The sequence below is a fragment of the Melopsittacus undulatus genome, chromosome 4 (assembly GCF_012275295.1).
Source record: "Melopsittacus undulatus isolate bMelUnd1 chromosome 4, bMelUnd1.mat.Z, whole genome shotgun sequence".
Lineage (NCBI taxonomy): Eukaryota > Metazoa > Chordata > Aves > Psittaciformes > Psittaculidae > Melopsittacus > Melopsittacus undulatus.
This window is the reverse complement of record NC_047530.1, coordinates 93,405,493-93,429,474: the sequence shown is the minus strand read 5'-3', so window position 1 is coordinate 93,429,474 and position 23,982 is coordinate 93,405,493. Positions and strand designations below refer to the sequence as shown.

The following is a 23,982-nucleotide window of genomic DNA, read 5'->3' as shown; positions in this document are numbered from 1 at the left end:
CTTGGGATGTGCTCTGCTGGGATAAGAGGAGAGATAGATTCTGCCCTTAAGGGCCAATTTCACATCCATTGCAATCACATGCAGAGCTCCCAGGGAAGCAAGATTAAACCTTTAAACACTGTTAGAAAAGCAGCTACCACCGTTCTCTGTCACTCTAGTTAACCATCTATAAACAGTTACTCACTTGACCTCCATTTGATCTCTTCTTCTGCCCTCCAAGGGATCTTTCAGGCCAACACACATTATGGATATCTCTGCATACATGAATGTTTGAGGCTATTTTACTGCAATGAGAACAGACCTCTTGAAGGTCTATCTGAAACCTGGCTATTTGGAGAGATCATTTTTTTCCTTCTGCAGAGCAGATGAATCCAACAAAACACTTAGTTTATACTGCTCTGTTGTAAATACTTAATACTGAAAGTCCTGTTTGCTACACATGTAAAGAATGAGCTTGGAGCCATGACGTGACAATAGGAAGGGAAAATTGTCTTAGCACTTGAAACAAGAAGGTCAAAGACAAGAGTCAAGAAAGATTTTCAAACCACTGTAGGGTTCTTTTCTAGCTGCTGCTTGATGTGCAGCAAGACTGCAAAACCTTCAGTCTTTCACCCTATTAACAGTCTTAGGGGAAAAAGTATTCATATAGGAATGTCACAAGGATAAGACTACTATAATAAGACTACTATTTAGAAAAGAATTCTTAAGCAAATCAAGAATGACAGTAAGATGGAAGTAAATATAAAGGCATATAGTCAGTGAATGAAGAAAGAAAAACTTTATATGGATGCCTTGATAAGTCAGAGAATTTAGAGAAGTTACAAAAGATTATGAATGCATAGAAATATTGGAACACATAGAACATTGGAACATATTGGAAAGCACTTTTAACTCTGCACCCATGCAATAGTTAATGTCATTTTAACATTTAGGGTTTTTTTATTTCCTTCCCATCACAGCATCATATTGTGTGGAAATAAGCAGTTGAAGCATGATTTAAAAAAATACATATTGGAAAAATAAAGAGAAAAAAAGAAAAAGAGAGAGCTGCATCTAGAGACAGAGATACTAAACTGCTGTAGTCATTATCATGTGGGATAATGGATGATGTTACAACAAGGCAAAGATAAGGTCGATTTGGTATCTTAATCATGCAGTCCCACAGCCTAATACACACAGATTTCTAAATGTAATTATCCTTAACTCCAGATCCCTGAGTTTCCTGGCATTAACATGCTTGGTTTGTAATGTATTTTACTTCAAATTGCTGAGATGCAATAATTTTCTGTTAATCTGAACTCCATTTAAACATAGATTCTGTGTGAACACTATGCTGTCCAAAAAATAATGCATTTAGTTACAGATAATAAGTCCAGGAAATATTACAGAAGATCACAGTCAAATAGTATTAGTAAGAGCAAGATGAAAACAGGGGCACTATTTTGAGGAGGACATTTAGTTTAATTCCTAACTCACAAAGAAAGTTTCTTAATAATAATGAACTGTATTTTACTGGCCAGGAATGGCTTACTTGGGACATGATCTGTGGGGATTTAAAACAATTTCAGATAATAATGATTTCATTCCTGGGTTATGCCAGTCTAAAATTCTAAGCAACAGAAATGTTGCCATCTCCTCGTTTAAGAGGAAACGTAATTTGATACACACACACACTAAAAACTTGGAATATTGTGTTATTAAAAAAGGCTGTCTCAAGCTGTGTTGAAATCAACAGTACATCTATTTAAGGTTTCTGAATTCGTCCTTTCTTTGTTAGCATTCAGATAAAAGATTAAATTTACTGGCTATTATAGGGTTCTGGCTGCAGCTGGCTGGGAGAGTGGGGGTGTTGTTCAGCCACCCTGCCCATGGAGGGGTGTAGATGGGATTTTTTGAGCATTCAGATAAACACTGGACAGTTTTGTGGGAGTTAACATGAAGTTGAAACGAACTTTTCAAGGAATGTAATACTTGACTCTTTTGACTTCCCTTCCAAGTGTTTAGATTTCCCTGAGTTCATAATTCTAGTTGAGGGGGTGCTGGTGGTGTGTGTAAATCATAAGAGCCCCTTTTTGTTTTGTTGCTGTTTAAGTCTTAAACTCAGAAGCGTTGTACCGTAGGAGCAATTTGTTCTTGACGGGGATGAAAACAATCGCCGTTCGTAGAAACTGCTGACCGTTCAGACGAGCTCGGTCACTGTGTGAAGGTCTCCATCTCGATAGGGGGAACATAGCGGGGAAGTGGTGAAGGAAGCCCGGCGGTACAGGGCAGTGTTTCAATTAGGTCTTCGGCCCCTCTCAGCGCTCCTGGGTTTGGGTTTGCTCCGACTCGAGCCCAGACCCGTCCGTGGGAGGATACCCAGCGCGGGAAGGGCTGGAAACGGAGCAGGCTGCGATGGGCCGGTAAAGTCGCCCTGGCAAAATGACCGCGAAGCTTGCTGTGCTCTCTGGTTTCTTTACAGTAGAGAACACACCTTTGGGTGTGTGCAGGTGTGTGCATGCTGGAGAGGAAAGAAACGGAATGCAAAAGACAAGCGGTTCATCCGGCAGCCGTCGAAGCTGGATGACAATCTTCTTTCCTCCGGTGCCAGGACTACCCCCTGGGACTTTTACGGGCACCCGAGCCCCGGGTACCCCCTCGCCCGGCTCCCCCCGCCCGGGCCTGTCCCGCCAGAGGGAGGCAGCTCCGTGCCGCCTCACTGCACCTCTGCGCAGCGCTGCCGGGAAGCGGCGGAGCCGGCGCTCGGCTCGGTGCTGGGGCTGCGGAGAGGGATGTTGCCGGGTGAGGTGGAGCGGTGCTCCTGCCCCCTTCCTCTCAGGAGACTTGTTCTCGGGAGAGGGGCGGCTGTGGCAGAGGGGGAGGACAGCCGAGGAGAACGGGGCACCCTTGCGCAGTGAGGAAGAGGGTGTGAACCCTGTTCGAAGCTGATCGCACTCAGTTATCCAAAGGTGCAGTGAGAGCACTTGCATCAGCTCTGAAGTTCTGTCCAGGTATTTCCCAGCATCCAACCAGTTTTCAGCTTCTGTTACAACGCATCTGCATGTCTGGAGATGCCGAGGGGGAGACTGCTACTCAGATTTAACACTGATTTCATTCCGCATCTAACCAGTCACTTTGATTAGCACTTTGGGCTGATTTACTCTGTGGCAATAGCATCAGCACAGTCATGCTATTGGTCTTTTATATGAAGTGCAATGTGGATATCCCCCTGTGCCAGCCAGAGCACTGGTGGGACAGCAGCACTCCTAGCAGTATTTGCAGAGGCATTATGATTTGCATTTCCCATCCTGCTGAATGTCACCACTGTCACGTTGCAGATGCACCCAGGCTCAAAGCACGAGTTACAATTATCGGCCCTTTAAGCATCAGATCCCTGTTGTGCTAGCTTACTACAAAGAAAGTGAGGGAAAACAAAATCAGCCTAAACAAATTCAGTACTCCTTGGAAAGCAAGGACAAAGACATACAGATACACATATAACTAGATGCGGGGAGCTGGATGTGTGTGTCAGGGAGGAAGCAGTTCATGGCCCAGTATCAACTCCAGCTTTTCTGGTGATCATTAGAAACAAGTTCTCCTCAGTGAAACAGCCACAGATTAGTACAGATGCATGGTTTGGAGCCCTGTTTTCAACCTCATGAGCAGTGGCTGAGGGAGTTTGAAGTTAGCTGGGGAATAAACCGACTGCATTGCTGTCTTTGGTGCCATCTGGGACCTGTCGTTTAAAGATCTCCAGTCCAGGATTCACTCTACCCACTCGTCCCGTCTCTGTCCCGTCTGAAGGCGCCTGTTTTAAATGTAGCTGAGGGGTCCAAATTCAACCAAAGCCTCGATGTTTATTTAAAGTATTGAATAGCAACAAACAGGGCCCCGTGGGCTTGGACTGCAGACAGAGAGGACATGCTTAAGTCAATTACACTTGACAATGCCGTACTGGCTCAGGGTAAGCGGCACCCCTCGGACCTCAAGGCTCAGCCGCTCCGTCGGGGCTTTCAGACGAGGTGCCAGGGAGCCCAGAGGCATCTGCAATACAAAGGAGGCGAAATGTGGCAGCAGACATACAACTAGCTTCGGTTAATACGGGGAAAAGGTTGTGTTCAGAGCCAACCATGCTGAGGCAAAAACTGAAAGCATCCGTCTCCTACCTCCTCCCATTCCCCCCAGTCCCCAGATAAACCTGGGGGTATTATCTTTATATTCTATTATAATCTGGGAAGATAAATCTGGGAAGATGCTTCGCTTGAGGCTCTGGATCTGATATCCAGGGCGCCAGTGTAAGTCTAAATTCGCACCCACTGGAGTGAAGGGGGATTTTTTTCATCGCGGTGTGAATACTGAGGTGTTACAGGACGTGTCCCCACAGCTGTTCCAGCTCTAGCAGCCCTGGTTCAAGAACAGCGCGGCCGGGGTTCCCAGAAGGGACAGTGGTTGGCATAGCTGGGTAAGGAAATATTCCCCCTCTGCCGGGGCTGGACGGAGTGTCCGTGATGCCGGCTCCCGTGAGGGGAGGTGTGGGGTGTCCCGGGGGTAAGGCACCGCCGCTGCCGTCCCACGGGGGCTAGGGTCGTGGGGCTGTTGGGGTAAGCGCTTTGCCTAGGGGAAGACTGCCAGGCTGACGGAGTGCGGAGAGAAGCCCTCTCTCTTTTGGTTCCTTTCCAAGCATTTTTAACAGAGGAAGGATGTAATAACATGCCACGGGCAATAAATCATAGGCTAGCTACTCCCCCTGGCTCCCCTCCCCCAGCCCCGGCGGTCCCGGCCCCTCTATAGAGGGAGGGGAGGAGGGGACTCCAGCAGAGCGCTCAGCCGCCGGGACGAGCAGTGCAGCGCCTGCCCTGCGCCCCTCCATCCGCCTCACCATGGACCTCCGCGCCCTGGCTCTGCTCGCCTTCGCGCTGGCCATCCTCTCCCTCTCGGAGGGTAAGTGAGCTGCCGCTCTCCCCTCCGCTCCTGCCTGTGAGCGCTGCGGAGCCAGCCCGGCAGGGAGTTGCGGTCCCGCGGCAAGCCCCGCTCTTTCCCCTCTCGCTGCAGCTTCTCCGGGCTCTCTCCCCTGCCGCTGTTCGGATGTGGGGGACTGGCGAGCCCCGAGCCCTGCTGTGGTGAGCTGGGGCAGGCAGGCTCTCCCTCCCGCTCTCCCTCGCTTTTTTCAAAAGAAGGCTGGTCAAAGCGATCAGCTGCCAAACTTATCCCAGATTGAGGTCGGCTGGGGGAAGGCTTTCAGCAGCGTTCGGTCTGTAGGGAGCTGGCTGGGTTGCAAAATACGCGTATCTATTTCCCTTTTAAAAACACAACCCTTAAAGTTAACAAGAAATGAGAAACAGAAGGTTTGCTCGGTTCCTTTTCTACCCCCTGTCGTGATCTATCTTCCTTCCATCAGGGCAGAGCTGAGCCAAAGTGGTCACCCCGCAGGAACCCACCGCACCCCCGGCGAGAGCGCAGGGAAGGGCTGCGTGGGGCGCGGGTTGCTGCACGGATGGGAGGGGGGATCTGTGCAAACGCGGGCTGGCAGCTGGCGGCCGCTGCCACGGCGGCGTTTGTCGCCTTTCGCACCGCGCTGCAGCGCAGCCTTGCAGCCCGCTCTCCCCACGCCGAGCCCGCGGTCACCCGCGGAGCGCGGCCGCAGCGGCAGCTGCCTCACCCGCTACCCGCTGTTGGGAGCCGCCGGACTCGGGCAGCCCTCGGAGCGCGGCAACCTGCGCCTCCTGCTCCGCATCCCGCGGGGAGCCCTGTGCCGCGGGGCTATGGGGCAGAGGCGACCAAGCGTGGCAGCGCGGGGTTCCTCCCCGCAGCCTCTGGGCATCTCCAGGGCGTTCCTACTGCGGCTGCCTTCTCGCCTGGCAAAGGTTTGCCGCCTTTTGTCCCCTCATCTAAAGCTTGCTGGGCTAGGTAAGGAGAGCCCTTTCAAACCTCTGCTTTCATCTTCTTCTCCCGTTCTAGTGATCGAAACTTGGTTATTCCCCACCCAGGGCGGCAAAGGATGCCCTCCGGTGCCCTCTTTGTGTTTCTGAAAGAGTTAATTGTTCCCTATAATTTCCCCGAAACCCTTCCGCAGTACAGTCCCAGCAGCAGCCCCGTACCTATGAAGTACACGAAAAGCCGGCACGGAGCTAGCGCTGCCTCGGACAGAGTCCAACCAGCGGGCCCGGGCAGGTGGTCTCTTGGCCCCGGGACCCGCCGCACTGGGGCTGCGGGAGGGAAGCTAAGGGAATCAAGGGACCGCAGGTGCTGGGGCCAGTTCCAGCCCCCCGGAGCCTCAAGTCCAGCATCCCCTGAGCGTACAATATTCCAGCGGCTCAGCCCGGCCGGTGCCTGGGGTGGGGGGACGGACTTAGAGCTGGCTCCCCTAGACTCTGCAGGTTAGTGGGGTTCTGGAGCTAGCGGTGGGAGCTTTGGAGGCCAGCAGCGGGTCTGCAAACGGCAGAGGTTATCTTTATAGCAGGGCAAGTGCGCCAGGACCTGGATACCTGAGTGAGGGGTTGGAGAAAAACTAGTGTAAGGGGAGAGACCCCACCGGCTTACAGTGATAAAAGTGAAGTTTTTGCCTGCATCCTTGCGTGTCTTGTAATGCCCTGAACTCTGATCGAGTTGCGGGCTTGCAGGACTACCTTCTTTTGGAGGCAGGTGAGCTCTGAATGCTTTGCAACCACCCTGGTAAAGCTCTGTCTGCCTATAACAGCCTCACTTCCCAGGGAATTTGAGCTGTTCTAGTCTTAAAAAGTTGCTAGCCTTCTCCCAATACTGATAGATGCATCCTTGGTAGGATATCATAAAATGATGCTTCCGTCACATGTTTTGTCTGTTTATGCCCAGCCTGTTTGCCTGCATTATAGCTTCCCGCTCCACTCAAAGGCTCAGACCTTCTCAGCCAACACAGCAAGTTATTGATGGTAGCTGGATGTTCAGTTCTAGTGTGGGTGAAGGCAGATCTCTACAGGGTGAAATAGGTATCGTCCAATGTTGATGAGTGTCCACTCTGAGAGACTTTGTGTTTTTTCTTTAGAAAAAGGTGGGTGTTAGAAGCCGCAAAACTCGGATTTGAGTTGTAAAAGAGTAAAACTGTTATTTAAAAAACCCCAAGCCCTTTGAACCCTTCTGGTGGAGACTAATAGTTGTTCTCTTTTTCTTTCTAAGCAAATAAGCCTGAAGGAATGACATTGCAATGACTGAATAGCATCTGGCTCTTCTGTAACTTTTGACTATATTCACCCATTTTATCCAAATGTGCCAGACAGATAAAGGTCTCAAAAGCTTTATGTACCATCAGTTTCACAAAAACTGGTGTTTTCATGTAACAGGGCAATTAACAGACTACTAATTTGTCCTACTGAGAGAACGGCTTCAGTTGATGTTCAGTGTTTATTAGACATCAGAGAACACACAGAGCATTAACTCCTGCAGTACAGATATTCAGAATAATTGACTTAATCAGCTGTACTGTTTCAAAGGAGATAAGGAAGGTGTTTCTCCACCTCAGAAATGTCCCCATCCCAAATTGTGAGCCCCAGATGGCCCCTTTCCCCTTCTACTTTGGGATGATAGTTGTTCATGTACTGGGAGACGCCATACGCACTAGTTTTCCCTGGTTTTCAGCTTTGCTGAGAGCAAAGTGAGCCACATGCAAGGTTTTGGAGCCAGAGTGCTAGAGGGCTGTGGCAAGAGATACTGGTTCCCAGCTAGTGATGCTGAGAGCTGGCCCAGCTGGTGCTTGTGCTGCTGGTCCCAGGTGTAGCAATAGAAGCATTAGCCTGCTGCTGATCATGCAGCAAGGGGCACAGAAACGCCAAAATGATTATTGTGCTGGGAAGGGAGTTGTCATTCCACCTTGCACTGAGACGACAGAACACCAAATGCTGGGGTTTCCCCTCTTGCTTGCTGTACTGGATGCTCTTTCTTGGGCAGGAAACAGCTTTGGGACTCAAGGACGTGTTAGCTACAGTTAAGCTTTCTCTGCTCCTGGTTTCAAGTGTTACAGGATCAAAAATCCCTCTTCCAGTCTCAGAAAGGACAGAATTGCATTCTCAGATCCTAGATCTGAACAGTTCATCTCCTGTGTGCTGTTTAGTCTAAAGCTTGCTTAAACCGGGTACAAGCTTGCAGAGACGTTTCCACTGCAGCCGTGCTGACCGCTCTTGTACGATTGCATTCAGTTTTAGCCTCCCTTTCCAGTACAAACACACTGATGTGCAGCTGTGAGGCATAGAACTGCAGTGGAAAACCCTAGTGGTTTTCTCCCTCCCTTCCACATTATCACTAGTCAGCCTAATGCATGTTCAGAGGCTCACTCTGCAGCCCTTCCTCCTCCTCCCCCGCAGGTGGAAGATTCTCCTCTCATTTATTAACTCATAGATGATATCACTGTTTGGACTGCCATAAAATTGATATAACAAGTCCTCCAATTTTGTTACCTTACAGTCCAGATCCTGATGTGCATCTGGAGCAACTCTGCTCCCACTGTTACCTCTGTCTGCCCATCTGCTTGTGGGATCTGATTCTGGTTCATGTCTTGGTTGAGCAACTGAAAAAAAGGTGGTTCACTCCTTAGGACAGGGTGATTTCACCGTGTTTTCTGTGGTTATATGTGCTAGAGACAGGCACTGTTAAATGTGCAATGAATGCAGATCTGCTGCACTTTGAAAAGCTGTCTCTTTTCTCACCTTCCTAGATGGCAGTTGAGGGATTTCAAGTCTTTCCCTGCTCTTTAGATCTCCATCTGCCTGTAAGGGATCTGGGTTTGGATGCTGGGAGTGCTCCTGTGTGGCTAAATAAACAGGGTGGCAGATTGCCATGTAGGATCTAAAGCCCTATCAGATATAGATCTGACCATCTACAGCATAAGCCAGACCTTATGGATTAGGTGTGTGAACTTAATTCCTCCCAGAGGCTGAAAGTATTCCACTGGGAAATAGTCTAAAATCTTAGCAGCTCTTTCTAGACTTCCAGGCAAGGCTTCTGTGTTTGTATTTTAGTGTGCATGGAGCTTCGAAGTTTACACACAGAATAAGGACCTTATTTATGTCCACTTGTTTGCCAGTGATTAAGTTCTCCCATGGAGAACTGGGTAGCAGGGCTTCATCAGAGGCTGTGGTGAGTGCCAGGCTGCTTTTCTCTGCATGTGTATACATGACTGATTTTTAGCCTGGGAGGCTACACTTAATTCTGTCCATAGTGATGCCCGTGACAAAACTGCCATTCATTCTGGTGGAGCGCACCCTGCCTGGTCCCTGTCTTCTCGATTGCCGTTACTTTGCCACAGGCGGGGTGTTCAGAAGACTCCAAATCTCTCCTGGGAAGCCTGCTGTGATCTCCATCTCCGAGTTGCACCTCTTCGTGCGAGTATCTCTGTCTGGGGGTAAAGTTTGGCTGTAGTGGGGAAAGGTCAGTCCTGGGCCCTGGGAAAGCCTAAAAGACTCAGAGCTTTTCTGTAGCCAGTAAGTCCTCCCTGAAAAGCCTGCACCTGAGCCGAGCTGTTTTGATCTGAACTCTTTGGAATTCATCGCTTTCTTCTAGCTACCTTCTAATTTGGCCTCGGGTCAAAATCGTTTGACAAGAACAGCACTGAAGACAAGTGCCCCCTCTTTTGGCCTTTATCTTGTCTAATTACCAGGAGCATCCCCGCACAATGGAGCGGCTCTTTATTCTAATCTCTTCTTATTTACTTATCTCCATTTTCTTTCCCTCTTCTTTTGTCTTCCAAAATCCCAGCACCATTATTGAAAGGCTGGGTACTGGGGTAAAAGGATTGTGCTGTGAGCTGTGGGCAAATGCTCTCCCAAAGCTGCAGCTTTTCTATTGCTTTTTTCACCTGCATTTTTGAAAGGCGTTTCTGTCAGCCCTGCTTCGTGTATCTGTGCTGCTGACCGGGAGCAAGAGGGAGTAACGTGTCCTTTCTCTCCCTGTGTCCTGCAGAGAAACCGGTCAGCCTGACTTACCGATGCCCCTGTCGATTCTACGAGAGCAACGTGGCAAGAGCCAACATTAAACACCTCAAAATCCTCTCCACACCCAACTGCTCACTTCAGATTGTGTAAGTCTCTTACCCTTTTCAGCTGGGTGCAAATCTCAGGTGTCAAAAAGAAGAGTCACAGAGCTGGCTCCTGCTTTGGTGGCTGCAATTTGGTCTGTCTCATGCCATGCTTTCCAATTCATTTCTTCACTCCATGTGTCAGATACAGCTGGTCCTTACTTTCCCACACACAAAGATGCCCAGCTAGATGTTTCCCAGCTGTGTTCTACCTCTGTGATCTCCCTTTGACTATGTGATCCCATGTACTGCTCCCCCATGGGTATGTGAGCAGGAATGTCAGAGAGGCTGTTCATTGCCTTTGGATGTGGAGCTTCACACTTTGGAGAAAAGGCTTTACAGTGGTATTAGTCTTCTAATGCTCCACTTCTCTAAAGAGAGGAGATAAACAAGCAAAAGGAATTCCTGGATTTCATAGTCTCCACAGGAGTTACAAACCCTAAATATATACTGGCCTGATCAGGCAGTGATTGTCTCTGGCAAATCACAGATCACATCAGGCCAGAAATGTTGGGCTCCAAATAGAAAATAACCTCTTAATTTTTTCCTGAAGAAAAAAAAAAACCAACCCGAAAACCCAAACCAGTCAACCCACCGATTTTCTGGAAAAAATTGGGTTGTAGATTTGAGTGTGCATGTTTTAGGAAAGTCTTTTTGGTTCATTTGTTCATTGGTGACCCCCTCCCTCCTCTCACAGAATTCAAAATCTTCGGAAGGAAAAAAAAATAGCACTCATCTTTTCATTGCAAAGGAGCCTTACCACTGTCACCTCTTGTTGACCTCTGTAAGAGGGTCTCAGTGACTAGAACGAGTTTCTGTGCAGTGCTTTACTAGTGCATTACTAGTTCTGTCTTCAATCCATGCTGAGCTCTTCCATTTACAACTGAAATGCTGTAGAAATCCATCCTTTGTCACCAGTTCTGCACTTAGAAAACTGATGTGGTTTCACGAGATTTCTTAGGAACGTACAGATATATTGAAGAGCACGTATCTGTCCATGAACCGGTTTTCATTCATATGATATTTTTCTTGTTTGAACCACTCTGGGTAGGTCATATACATTTTTCTCATGCATACATCTGCCTTAGGATTTGGTGGAGGACAGTGAGAAAAATGTAAGCCTCAGCTGAGAAATAATTTCCTTTCACAAAAATGACAAAACCAGCTGTTACTAACTCTGCTCTCTACCTATAAACAATTTTGGAGGCAAGCATCCAAAATACTGTAGTGTATGGATTTGTGCTCTGGGACTTCAGTGGATATCATCAAGGTCCCAGCACTAAGCCTTTATAGAGGATTTGGAATTTTCTGGAGTAGTTTCAAGAAAGACAAGGATAGAGTACATTTATCTCTTAATTAAGATGGGATTATAGTTATTACAGATAGATAACAGCATAAACCAACTCATGTTCTTGTCCATTCCTGACCCAAATATGTTCATTTACAATGCAATTTATGGCACATGAAACACATGAATCTGTTGTTCACCAACTCTTTGTTAGTTTGAAAAATAAAGTTTTTACCCCTGAAACATCCTGAGTGCAAACTATGTCTTTATTGAAACAGAAGCTGAAATAGAATCAAAGCTAACATAAATTTCTCATCTTGATGGTTTTAAGCACACTCTGAATTTAGTGAATATGAGTTGTACAGTGGAGATGTAAGTAACTTAACAGATACCATTTTCGGGATATAGAGAATCTCAGTGAAATCATATAGTTTCAAGGAAAGACTTTGTCTTTTTGCACTCCCCTTTATAGTTGAGCAAAATTCTACCAGAGCAAAAAGCCTAAGAGCAGGCTTCTCTCTTCTGTTGGTAGTTATCTCTCCAAACTCAGAAATATCCTCTGTCACTGTCTACTTTCACAAAGTCCACTCTAAATTCCTTGTTTTTTGGTACAAGGAAATAGGTACTTTTAGCACGCAATTAATTGCATCCCAAAGTAGACACCTAAACCAGTTCAGATCAACACTCCATACAATAGTCTTGGTCTCTGCTGTGACTCTAAGTGGAGGATGGACTGACAGGCTCAGAAACAACTGTCAAAAAAAATACAAATCAATATCTTAATATTAGGTGAGATGAATGGCACTGCATTCCTCTGGAATGGTGACTGGAAGCTGGTTACACATGCTTTCAGTTCTGTATCCCATGAGGCCAGCTCAAGAGTTCCCAGGCATTGCTAACATCAGCAAATCCATTTTTACTCTCTGTTGGTATCACTTCACTGGAAACACTCCAGCTTGGCATTGCTGTAAGGAAAATATGAATTAAGCCCATTCATCTCTTTATTGGCACAAGGCTTGCAAGACTGCATCTTCTATGTGTTTGTGTTACAACTGTGTCATTGCATAACTTCAGACCAAGGAGCCTTTTTGACCTGTTATTTCTTATGCTGTAGTTTTATATTCAACGGATTTCATTTTATAAAGCAGGGAATATATTGGTTTCCATCCAGCAAAATGCTTAAACAAGTACTGAACTTATTCCTATGGGCATTTCCATGAAATTGCTGTTCTTGGCACTTTTGCATGGCAGGCAGGCTGCTTAGGGGGAAACTTCTGAGCAGCTGGGGCAGAGGCTGGGTACTTCTGGAAACATGGGAGATCACAGCACTCTCAAGAGGCCCTGAGATGTGGGTGAAGAGCTTTTTGTGCTGCTTCTGCATGAAAGATGCAGATAGCACAAATGCCAAATTCACAGGGAATTTAGATTAGTTGAAGAGACTGGTGTGGAAGGTGCAGCTTGTTCATCCAGGAGAAAACCCTCAAGAGGTTTCTGCTTTTGTTTCTAGTGCTGAAAGGAATCTTGCCTCTGGCACTATGGTACTTTCAGTTGTCTTCCTGCCTGCAACCTGTTCATTCAGTCTTGTATAAAACAAAAAGCAGAGTTATCCTTTCAGAACATCCAGGAGGTATGGTTTGGTGTCTGTCTTCAAAACGTGTGAAACTTACTATTGCATGGAATATGAAAGCTGTTCTTAATTCCTTCCAAAAAAGACCCACATTTACCATGTCAGTATTTCCAAATGAAGTTTAGCTGTTGTCATTGCTGAACTCCTAACACCCCAGGTATGAATTGCAAAACTTTGATTTAAATTCTGTGTCTGTGCCAACCCCACATGCATCCTAGTGCAGACCACAAGAATCATCATCAGAGGAGACAGATGGTACCAATGCTTTGAAACCAGGGATATTTTTAATAGGTGCTTCGAAGATGGCAGGAATAACACATCCTCTTCATGGGTTAACTGAGAGCAGCATTGACACCCAAGGAAAATAAGGCATTAAGGAGGTGGGCGGGTGGTGTGTGTGGGCTGAGGAGCAGTTGCACACTAGGCTCACTCTGACTTTTCTCCTTTGCAGTGCAAGGCTCAAGAGCAACAGCAAACAAGTGTGCATTGATCCCAAGTTAAAGTGGATCCAGGAATATCTGGAGAAAGCTTTAAACAAGTAAGGCAAGAGACAAATGGACTTAACAGCTAACATCCTGAGTTATTGAAGGGTAGAACGTTAAGGGCTGGCTTTTACCATGACAAAATACTCGTGGAATCAGATGCTGTTTTGAAGAAGGGTTTGGAGTTGACCTAGTCTGTATTAAAACAACAGCTTATAGCATATTCTAAATGTTAAAATAAGAGTTTTGCCAGGGTTTGAGGCAAGATTTCTCCTAATGAATCTGTTCTGGGGTCCCCAACTCATCTTCTTTTAAAGAAAAGCCGTTCTCCCAAGGAAAATGCTTCCCCAAGCCAAACTGCAGTTATTTTAGATTCTGTATCATTCCAGTTTCTTTTGAGCCCCTTCTCCATGTTACACTGGGGGTCTGTTTGCACAGGCAGCTGAGGCCTAAGGGGTCTTGGCTCTATAAATTGTTTCTCTGCTGGCCAGTGTGGAGTGCTACTAATATCAGCCAAGGCAAGATGCGCTGCCATGAATAATGCTCTCACACGAGGCCAGGGGAAAACCATCCACACTTGGCAAATTCAGGCTTTTAAAATCTATTTTTATTCCCCTTGAAAGCGGGTGATCATGGCTACTCTGAGGTGGACACAGCCTATCTCAGCTTAATTTTACAGTCAGCAGCACAGAGACCATTTCTGTGCTGAGTTCCAGGGGAGGGCTTCAGACTTCCTGGGATGGAAGATGAGACAAGTAATAGTACAAAGCATTTCCTTGCTTACCTAATGTCCCAGGCTGTAGTTGATCCAGCAGTGGCATTTTGGCCAGCAAGCCTACCTGTGCACTCAGCATCCCTCTCACCCTCATGACCACATTCCCACCCTCAGTAACCACGCTGTAACCCTGCCCGACCTTGTCCCCCTGCAGCTGTAAAGGCAGGGCTGGAATCCAGTCATTTGCAAATGCAATGCATTCTTGGAGAAATGTGGCGGGTATGGCCCCAGAGCAGATGTGAGGCTGTATGGGCAGCTGAATGCCCTTCACTGTTCACTTTGTAAAGGCATCTGTCAAACAAGGCGTAGTTTAAAAAAAACTAACACTTTGTTCCCGTGTTTTAAAATAAGCGATGGGAAAAATGATACCAGAAAGAGAGAGATTCCTCCATGTGGTCCTTTTGGGATCACATTGGGGCCAAGAGTGAGGAGGAGAAGGGAAGGAAACTAGCTAACAAACTGACTGTGATTCCAGCCCTGACAGCTCTTCCCATCTCATCCAATGCTCAGTGCCTTCTTTGCTCCCAGTATTCAGCCCTCTTGTCCTTTTGTCATATTCTTTGTAGAGGAAATCCAGGTTCATGCTGCCAGGATAGCTTTGTATTTAGGCATAACTGAACCGAAGAGCAGGATCTGCTCCATGCTGACTATCCTAGGGACTTGAGCAACTTTGTTTTCGAGCTTCAGGAAGTCCTCAAATCCCTGCCTAGATATGTTTGCTGTCATCCCCAGTGAAGCCCTTTGTGCTGTTCATAAGACCTAAAACTCAGGAAGCACTTAAAATTTGTAGGGTTGGGCAAATGGGTTTATGTGCTCATATCCTGCCTGCCTGACTTAGGGGAATAAGTCAGCTGGAACACATCCTGCTCTCACTTCCATTAGCGAAGATTTCGGACCAGCTCTACTGAAACCAGTGAGCCTGTGCCTGATCTCCAGCCGGATTCTGGGTTTTGTTTATCTAACAGTAATCCAGAAGCAATTCTGCTAATTTGGTGGATTATGTCCTGGTTTACATTAAGTAACAGAAGAGATTTTGGTCCCAGCTCTATGAAATAAGATGACAGAAAGCATATATCTCCATCACCTAATCCTGTAATCATGGCATTGTTTTAATTTTCCAACTAGTAATGCAAGCACCAGTGGCATTTTCATGCTCCACAGACAGTGAGGGTTCTGTCTGTAGGATTTTCACAAGGCATGTTTTTGATATATTTTAGCGCACAGCTTTGACTTCTTCAATGAAATGTACTTTGGAATATATTTATAGCGCATCAAACAATTCATATATTTGAATTGGAGCCATATGAATGTTGGTAGTTTAAAACACCGATATCCCTCTAAACTACTAACAGCTTGTAAAATAAATCTATATAGATCTATAAATGTTAATGTAGCTATCAATTTCAATCAGCCATATATTATATTTTTTCACTTGTACTGAAATTGTATGAAATGTGACATTACCCTATATGCACTAGCAATAAAATGGCTAATTGTTTTGTGTTATCAAAACCCAATTGTACATGGGAATTTATTTTTTCTGGAATAAAAGCAATACTTTTTGTAGAAAGGGCTCTTGTAATTGCTTAAGTAAAATCCAAACTGTCAAGACAACCTAATCTATACCAGTGTTTCAATACGAGAGTATCTTCTGTGTTATAATCTGCAGCTAAAGTAAAGGAAAATTTCATAGAATATGGTAGTCCAATGCAATAGATTGTGAAACCAGAGATGGTTTTTAGTGTGAAATTTTTTTGCTCACTAATTCTGCTTAGCCTTTATTATTGCTTTATATTCATCACATCTCCATGTAATATACACATTTATTCAACATCAGTAATATACACTCAGGCTGTCAGGAATACAAATTCCTTAACTGGCTTTAAAAATCATTGTGCAGCTGCTGTGGCCAACATCATTTCAACATTCATACATTTTATAGGCAAGGGGCAAATCAGTCCTTTCTTGAAATAGCTAACAAATCCTTTATCCCTTCCAGACAATCCCAGTCATCATTTACCGTACATCGACTATCTTTTCCTTCTCCCTTCATGAAAGGACATGCAAAATCAGGCCCTTGCAGAGAGAACAGAGCCCAAAACAGAGACAAATTTGTCTGCTGTTGAGTTAATATAGTCCCACCTTAGAACTTACTTCCATCCAAGATGCTGGAGTCCATTAATCTCAGTGCCTACCCCTGGCACAGACAAGAGAGCTGATGGATCTGGAGAAGATACCAAAGTCAGATAGGAAAAACCTTTCCCTTGAGCCCTCTGGGAGAACAGAAACTCCCAGCTTCTAGAAGCTGGTTGCAATGGGAGCCAAGTCCTGCTACTGCCTTCCTACACAGTGTTTGTAAACCCTGGTGTGGCAGCTCTTCCTTATTTCTGACCTCATTTGTAAATAAGGGCTGAAGATCCTAAAACAACTGCCTCTTGGTACTCCACCAAGTGTATGCTGGGTGGACATCCCACATAGTGGGGGACAATATAGATGACTATCTTTATAGCCTTGTCTTAATCCCGCTGAGTAGCCACCAGTTGTTGTTATCAGTGGGAATGCTATGGGGGAAGTAAAAAATCCAGACCCTCTCTGTTTTCATTGTACCTCAGCAAGTACCATGTGGATGGTGAGGCTCCTGGCTGACCATATCTAGCAGGAACCGGGGGAGGCTTTGGTGTTTTGGGGAAAAGCATGGTTCTGGCCTGAGAACTGAATGTCCTCTCACCAGGGCACTTTCATTTTCATAGGGTTTCCTCTGAGGCAGAGGTTATATGAAAGGGGATGTTATCATTGTTTGCACCCTGCCAGCAAGGTGTGATGGGGCCACAGAATAAATGTGAATAAGGCCTTTGTATGTGGATAATTTATGGCAGTCTTTTTGTATTTTTCTTTTAATTTAGACCACGTCATCGCACTCATAAAAAAAAGCAACAGAAGAAACGGGGCCCACTCTGCCCTTCCCGAACAACACCACTAAAGTCTCCAGGGAGAAAGAATGGTAGGAGGCATTAGTTTCTGAGCTGGGATACCTCAGGTTTAAGTCCCTGCTCTTCCATTGACCATCCTATGTGACATTGGGCAAATATATTAGTTTATCCAGGCCTCCATTTTTCCCGTATTTGTTGAGGGTAACATCTGTACCTTCCCTGCAAAGGACTTTTGTATAGATAAAACTCCTAAAACAGTGAGAAAGTTCAGCCATTACAGAGGTGGGATTTTTTTAACCATTTTATAGATGGGAAAATGGACACTCAAAGAGGCCAAAATAACCCTGTAACAAAGATAAAGTCTAAAACAGGGTAAAGGTTTGAGATCCCTATTTCTTTTAGCTGGCCATGTTCCTCCAATACCAAACTGATAGAGTTAAACTATAAATAACAGCTGTGGATTTGTCACTGGTGTTTTTTTAATGACAAATGCAGCACTGAGTAACAACAGCACGTTTTGGTGCAGTGGTGACTGGTTGACACCTCTCCAATGGCAAGTCCCAGAGAATAGTTTTATTTATGCCAAAGCTCTGGATGACTCATTTGTCTTTTTCCCCCCAGGATGGTTTGTCCTGCTTTTCTGCACCAAAAGAAACAGGGTTACCTGTGTGGAATATTGGAAAAGATATCTTCAAAGAGGAAAATTTTGCTTGTGCCTTACTCATCCTTTTTATGTTTGGATGATTTTTCTGGACTACCTTTACTGAGAGTAGCCACAACTGTCTCTGGTTGTTAGCACACTACCCTACTTGTCCAGCAGACATTGAAAAGGATGTTTGTGTGGATCTTGTAGGCTAGACAAGACATTCTGGACACCAGGGGTTTTAGTTTTTAAATCCTTGGTCTCTGACACTTGTAACTCAGGCTTAGTGACCACTTCTAGATGGCAAAAGGCGATCAGCCCAGAGCAGGAATAGGAGTCATCTCAGACAAAACCTGGAGGCCACCAGCAGAGACTGGCTCCTTGTTCTGAGTGAATCCTGTACACAATAGACCTGCACTTACTGTGATGCCTAACCCACTACTCCCCCTGGGTACCATGCTTACACAGAGTATGGGTAACCCAATTTGTCTGCCTCCTATCCTGAGCTCCCTACCCTGAGCTCCCTACCTCTGCACTTAATGCCTCACACATATACTGTGCTGCTCACCCTCCCTGTTACCACACCTGCACTGGGCAGCTGGTCACCATGAGCTGTAACATGCTGCCCAGCTGCTCAATACAGGTCAGGGTGGCCACAGGGATGGCTCCTGGCTGAGCAGCACTCATGGGATCTGCTCTCCAGCTACCCCATGGCAGGAGCTGAACAACAAGAGCAAATCATGGACTGCCCTCTGTATTCCTCCATCTTCACAGAGATCTGGAACCCTGTGGAGCTGCAGCCCATAAATCTCCAGCAGAGCTGTGGGGCAGGGGCAGGTAGAGGGGGCATTCCCAGTGCTACTTGCTCCACTGCTGGGGCTGCTCACAAATGATTAATCCCTCCTTTCCCTGCTGGTGTTTTTTGCCAATTCTCTGCCCACTGATAATTCTCTGCTCTGGCTTTCAAGTCCAGAATAAGCTTCCTAGCTAGCCTTCTTCCTGTGTTAGATCTGAACACCTTACTAACTGTGATGAGCACAACCTGCCCAAAATAACTTGCATTGCTGGGTCTGCCCTGATGGGTCCCAGTAGCTCCTTGTGGAGAACTTCCCCCAAAATGTTTGGCAAACACTAGTTGGAGGGGCCTTTGGGTTAGTCCAGACACAGATTTGCTGTTTGACTAGGCCTGATGTCAAAGCTTTTGCAACTAAAATCAACCTTAATAGTGTTTCACTCTGTTCTTCATCAACAGGAGGTTCAAGATGTAAGAGGCAAGCATTGTAAGCCGTCTACAGGATTTCTTACTGTAGGACCCAGAAAGCAGATAACCAGTATTAGGGAATGAATACATTTCACTGTTATGATGCAGCACAAAAGCAACGCTTGATGCATTTCCAAAAGTTGTTTCTTTTTGTTTGGGGTTGTTTGGGGTTTTGTTTGGTGTTTTTATTTTTCCCTCCCACAAATTGGCTTCCTTTCACAGTGCTATTTTTATATAATAAGATGTAACTATTCAAGGGAAATAGTTTTTATACAGGTTGGTTTATTACCTAGCACTGAGGGCATATATGAATTCAAACTAACCCTATGTTATTATATAATATTTTATTACCTTTGCTATGTAGAGGTTGTGCTTTATTTAACTTTCTTTTGGTTCATGCAAGTCTCCTGGAGTTTTAAACCTAGAAGGACATGAACTGTACAGTGCAATGATGTTGTGTAAGTAATGGAGGAACTCCTTGCCTTCAGAAGTCATCAAGGCCAAGAACATAGGAAGGCTAAGCACCAGACATTGATAAAAGTGGGCAGTATCACCATGAGTGGCATTTATAGGTATTTGGGGTGAGGGATTAAACTGAGGACTACAGGTCTAAAGCCCTTCTCTGAAGATCAGAGACCTTGATGACAGCTATGAGCAGCTGAGTCAGTGCTCATCTGGTATTGCAAGGTGCTAGTACTTGGTTTGCAGTTGTATGTGTTAGGAGCCACAACACTGATCAGATGTCACCTGGCATTTCCTATGTTCCTGTGTTTTTGATGACAAATTTTAGCATAAAAGGCATGGGTTATTATAGGTCTAACCACATGATCATGATGTAAGTTGTTTGAGGAGTCAGATATGCTGCCATGCACCAGGTGTCTCTTCCCACCCATCCACAGGAGGTGGCTTCAGCTCCAGCTCTCCTGGCTAGATTTGCACTGAAGTAGGTGGAGATGCATTAATGTAACCCTTCACCAATGATACTGTAGCCTTGGTTACTGAACCCTCACAGGTTCCTGAGAGCAGTAACACCTTTGATTCCGCCGGAGATATCTAGAAGATGATGTCTGGCCATATCTCTGGAGAAAAGAGACACCTGGGGCAAGAGAGAGTCTGCCCAATTTGTGGAAGGAGTGGTATTTCTCAGGTGTGGAAATGAAGGCCAACACTGATTGTTCACCAGTGGTCATGGTCTTGTTTGCTGGTGAACAGGATAGTCTGGAATTTCCTTTGCAAAGTACCTGTGGGGACAAGCACCACTTCTTGCAACAATCCTCTCTCTCAGCCAGAAATATCTTCCTCCCAATTCCTACCTGTATACACAATAACTGCAGTATAAAGTATGAAAAGACGCTTGCAATACTGAGATAATCACACGATGCTGCACACTGGGATCTGAGGGAAGCACAGTTGTGCAGCACAGTAGTTGCATTTGTATGTATCTGTGTGTATTGTAAAAAAAAAGATGTGTGATGGTATGTTTTCTGAGTGGGTTGCTTCAAAAGGAATTTTCCCTCCAGCCTGTGTCAGGAACACTGAGAGGGATGTTTCACTAAGCACTCCTTTTTGCGGCAGGCATATTCAGTGCCAAACAGGCACTTTGGCAAGCCAGGGACTATCCTACTTCTGAGTGTATTCAGGTAAAAGTCTTGTATTTTTCTCTCTGCAAAACAGTGCTATTACAGAGAGTGCTTCAGCTGGGACAACATCACCTCATTTGTTTTAAAGCAGAAGCCAACTGCTGTGCCTAAAATGTATGTATGTGAGATTTTGACATTCCTTCTATTGTTATTATTACCAATCTGGTGCTGTAAGTATATTGTGTCTCTGTTTTGAAAGGTCTGGGACCACTGTACTTGATGAGAAATGGAGTGTTGATTTAATGTGAGTAGGTTCATCTGTTATAAGAGTAAAGACAGAAAGAACTTCTATGAGAAAACTAGTTTCTTGTATCTTCCCTGGTCTGTGCTTTATATCCTAAGGTTTATCTTCTGTCCCCACACATGCACCTGCAATTGCTAGTGGTTTGCCAGAGGTGGACATGTGAATGTCAAAGCCAAGAATGACTTCAGGGAAAGCGTGGAAGAATCTTGGTTCTGACACAGACACGGAGCTTCTCCTTTCATCCCAGAAGGTGCAGTCTTCACACATGCTTCCCATCAAAGGACAGCTCGAGGTCTAATTAATTCCCATTGGAGTAAACAGATAATTGAATGATCCTCTGGTTTTGATTCAAAAGTATACCTTGTTAATGATGATTGAGGCCATGAAGATTCCTCTTCAAGGGGAAATGTCTTTCCAGTGGAAAGGTGGGGTGTGTGGTTGTGACTGGACAGCCTTGCCAGAGCTCTGCTGCAGTCCTTCTTAATGGGTAGTGCATCTGAGGTCAGCACAGTAGGGAAAGGTCTCTGGGTACATGCCTGGGCACATTACAGCCTGGGCACGCAAACTGCTTTGACAGAAGCATTGAAACAGGCAGTCCTGGGAGCAATGCATGAGTAGCAGCAGGAATGAAAGGGATTCCCTGCAAGGCTAGGGAACTTTGACAGCCTGGTGCTGGCTGTCTGCCTCCGGCATTTCTTGTGACACACACTGTTACCTGGGCCCTGACACTGCTGGTGACAGTTCCCTACTCGTGTCGCTGAGACCACTCAGGGCATGCAGCTGCTTTTGGGTACCACCACCATGTTCTTCCCTTACCTGAGCAAGGTTGCGCACAGCATGAATGTGGGGGTGGTACAGAACTGGCAGAATACTTTGATGAGAACCTGAAAAACCCTTCTCTTGCTTTAGACCAAATTTCAGCCTTGACTGGGAAGCTTTACTCTTTGCCTGACATTAATTGCATGATGCATCAGGAAGAGCAGTCATGATGTTCACACTTGGCTGCCTCAAGCTCCCTGCACTATCCTGTGCATCGCATGCTGTTCCTCATGTGCACACCATGGTAATAGCAGGCTGAGAAGCAGCACTAGCAGAAATCTGCTTGGGGAGACTGCCTGATTTTCTTTTTTGCCTTTGACTGTTGACCAAAGACCAAATCAGGAGAAGAAAGAATAGGGAGATAGGAGTGATGTAGGGACCACACGTGAGGAGAATGAAGGACAAGAGATATCACTGAACTGTGCTGAAAAAGCAGCTTCCATAAATGTGAAATCATCACATGTGGTATTTTCAAAGTGCAGCTGTCAAATCCTAAGGTTGGATTTATTTTTTTTTTCCTTAAGAATAGGTGGTATTTATTGCTGTGCCAATTTATTTATGCTAGCTTTATACTTGTCCGTATCAATATCTTATCTGAATTCTGCCTGAGGAAGGATGAAGTGTGACTTTTTGATGTGTCTTTAACTAAGGTATTTGAGCAAAGATAACTGTTCATTTTGCAATGAAGGCTATATTTGAAGTTAAATATACACATTTCATTGAAAATGCAATTCCTATAGAAGGTTTTCTTGCTATTTTCCTTTTTTTTTTAACATTTTAGGGTCCTTTGTTTCTCTGGCAACTTGTTTTGAGTGTCATTTATACTAACCAAGGGTTTCTGAGAACTTGTCACTTAAAATCTGATATTCTTTTTCTTTACCAATCCCACCAAGACAAACCTTGTCTGCAAACATGAAACTGGTAGCCACAGAGAAAAAAAACATATATCATGGTGAAAGGGCTGCATGAACCTCCCATCTTCCACTCCTTAAGAACTCAGTGTTGTCAGAATGTGGTAAATACTGTACTTGATATTTTTATTAAGTAAAAAGAAATATCTTCCCAAATAATGTGAAAAGGGTTTTGTATTTGTGTTCCCGTAAGGCAGCTTTTATGGAGGAGTTATATTACGCTTTTGAAATTACTCCTTTCATAGAATATTTTGAAGAAAAACACTTTTATATTGTTGTAATTTCTCCTACAAATGTGTATGCACTTAAAATTTTCTTAATAAAAATGTCTATCTAAATGAAATTATTACTTGTTTCTAATTTTTTCTTGTCCTCACTACAAACAGCTAAAAGCTCCACACCAGTAAAAAGCTTCTGGTGTAGTTTAAGTTGCCAGTTTCAAGCATGCTTCCATGTAGCCCTATGGGCTCAGACTCTGCAGTGAACCTGAGGCAAAGTGCCGGTAGAGTGTCAGGGAGCAGCAGTCTCAGAGATTGAAATGTGCAGTCTTAAAAAGTAAAAGCTTAACCATTTGCTCCCTAAACAGAAGCCCATCCTTTTGGGGTTTTATCCTTTTTTAATTCTCCCAACTTTTCCCCTGCAGCAGGTTGACTTCAGTGGCACTGAAAAGCTGTTTTTGCTCCAGCAACAAGGGTGCCATCCTCAACTGCTGGGGGAGGGATGAGACTTTCCCTGAAGAGCCCAAGGGGTGACAGGGGATGCTCTTGCGGCTGGTTTTCCGAGGACTCAGCAAAATCAGCCTTCAGTTTGAAGGTGGGGAATGGTTATAGAGGCTTGTAGGACTGGTCTGAGATCCTGGAGGTACAATCCTAACGTGGACAATGTTGTAGGGAATTTGCTGTGAGTTTCAAAACCGTGAGTTTGAAACTGGCTTTTGTCAGTGCCTCCCCTCATCTCTGAGTCCCCATGGCAGGCGGAAGGTGTTTTCTTGTGTCACTCTGCTCCCTTTACAGTGCCCTGACCCAACATGCCAGTCCTTTTCCATTCTTAGACTGTAACAGCACAGTGAATCCTTGCACCATGTACAGCTTTGGCTGGAGAAAAGGTTAGGGATAATTTAATACCTCATAACAGTGAAACTGCTAGAGTCTCACTGAGCTTCTTGTCCAATAAATATATCTTGGCCAAATTGGTGCAAAGAGAAAGACAAACAAAAAATGGAAAAAAGTAACTCGGATGACTGATGATCCCTTTGCAAATCCAGCAATGAGTTAGTAAGAGATTCTGAAAAACTGAGCAGGTAATTGTGAGTGCAGATGGTCAGTGAGAGGTTCCCAGGCC

General features: G+C 45.4%; 1 protein-coding gene across 1 annotated transcript; it reads left to right on the top strand.

Annotated features, from left to right (window-relative positions):
- Positions 1-4,805: 4,805 nt before the first annotated feature.
- Positions 4,806-22,940, top strand: CXCL12 (C-X-C motif chemokine ligand 12). Its single transcript, XM_005144026.3, has 5 exons — positions 4,806-4,920; positions 9,907-10,024; positions 13,388-13,474; positions 17,097-17,194; positions 19,019-22,940. The coding sequence occupies exons 1-5, from the start codon at positions 4,860-4,862 to the stop codon at positions 19,048-19,050; spliced, it is 396 nt and encodes a 131-aa protein (XP_005144083.1). The 5' UTR covers positions 4,806-4,859; the 3' UTR covers positions 19,051-22,940.
- Positions 22,941-23,982: the final 1,042 nt, after the last annotated feature.

Excerpts from the sequence above, each read along its gene's own strand:
- CXCL12 (XM_005144026.3), top strand. The coding sequence starts at position 4,860 with ATGGACCTCCGCGCCCTGGCTCTGCTCGCCTTCGCGCTGGCCATCCTC. Across the intron at positions 10,025-13,387 it reads AACTGCTCACTTCAGATTGT|TGCAAGGCTCAAGAGCAACA; the intron begins GTAAGTCTCTTA and ends TCTCCTTTGCAG. Across the intron at positions 13,475-17,096 it reads CTGGAGAAAGCTTTAAACAA|ACCACGTCATCGCACTCATA; the intron begins GTAAGGCAAGAG and ends CTTTTAATTTAG.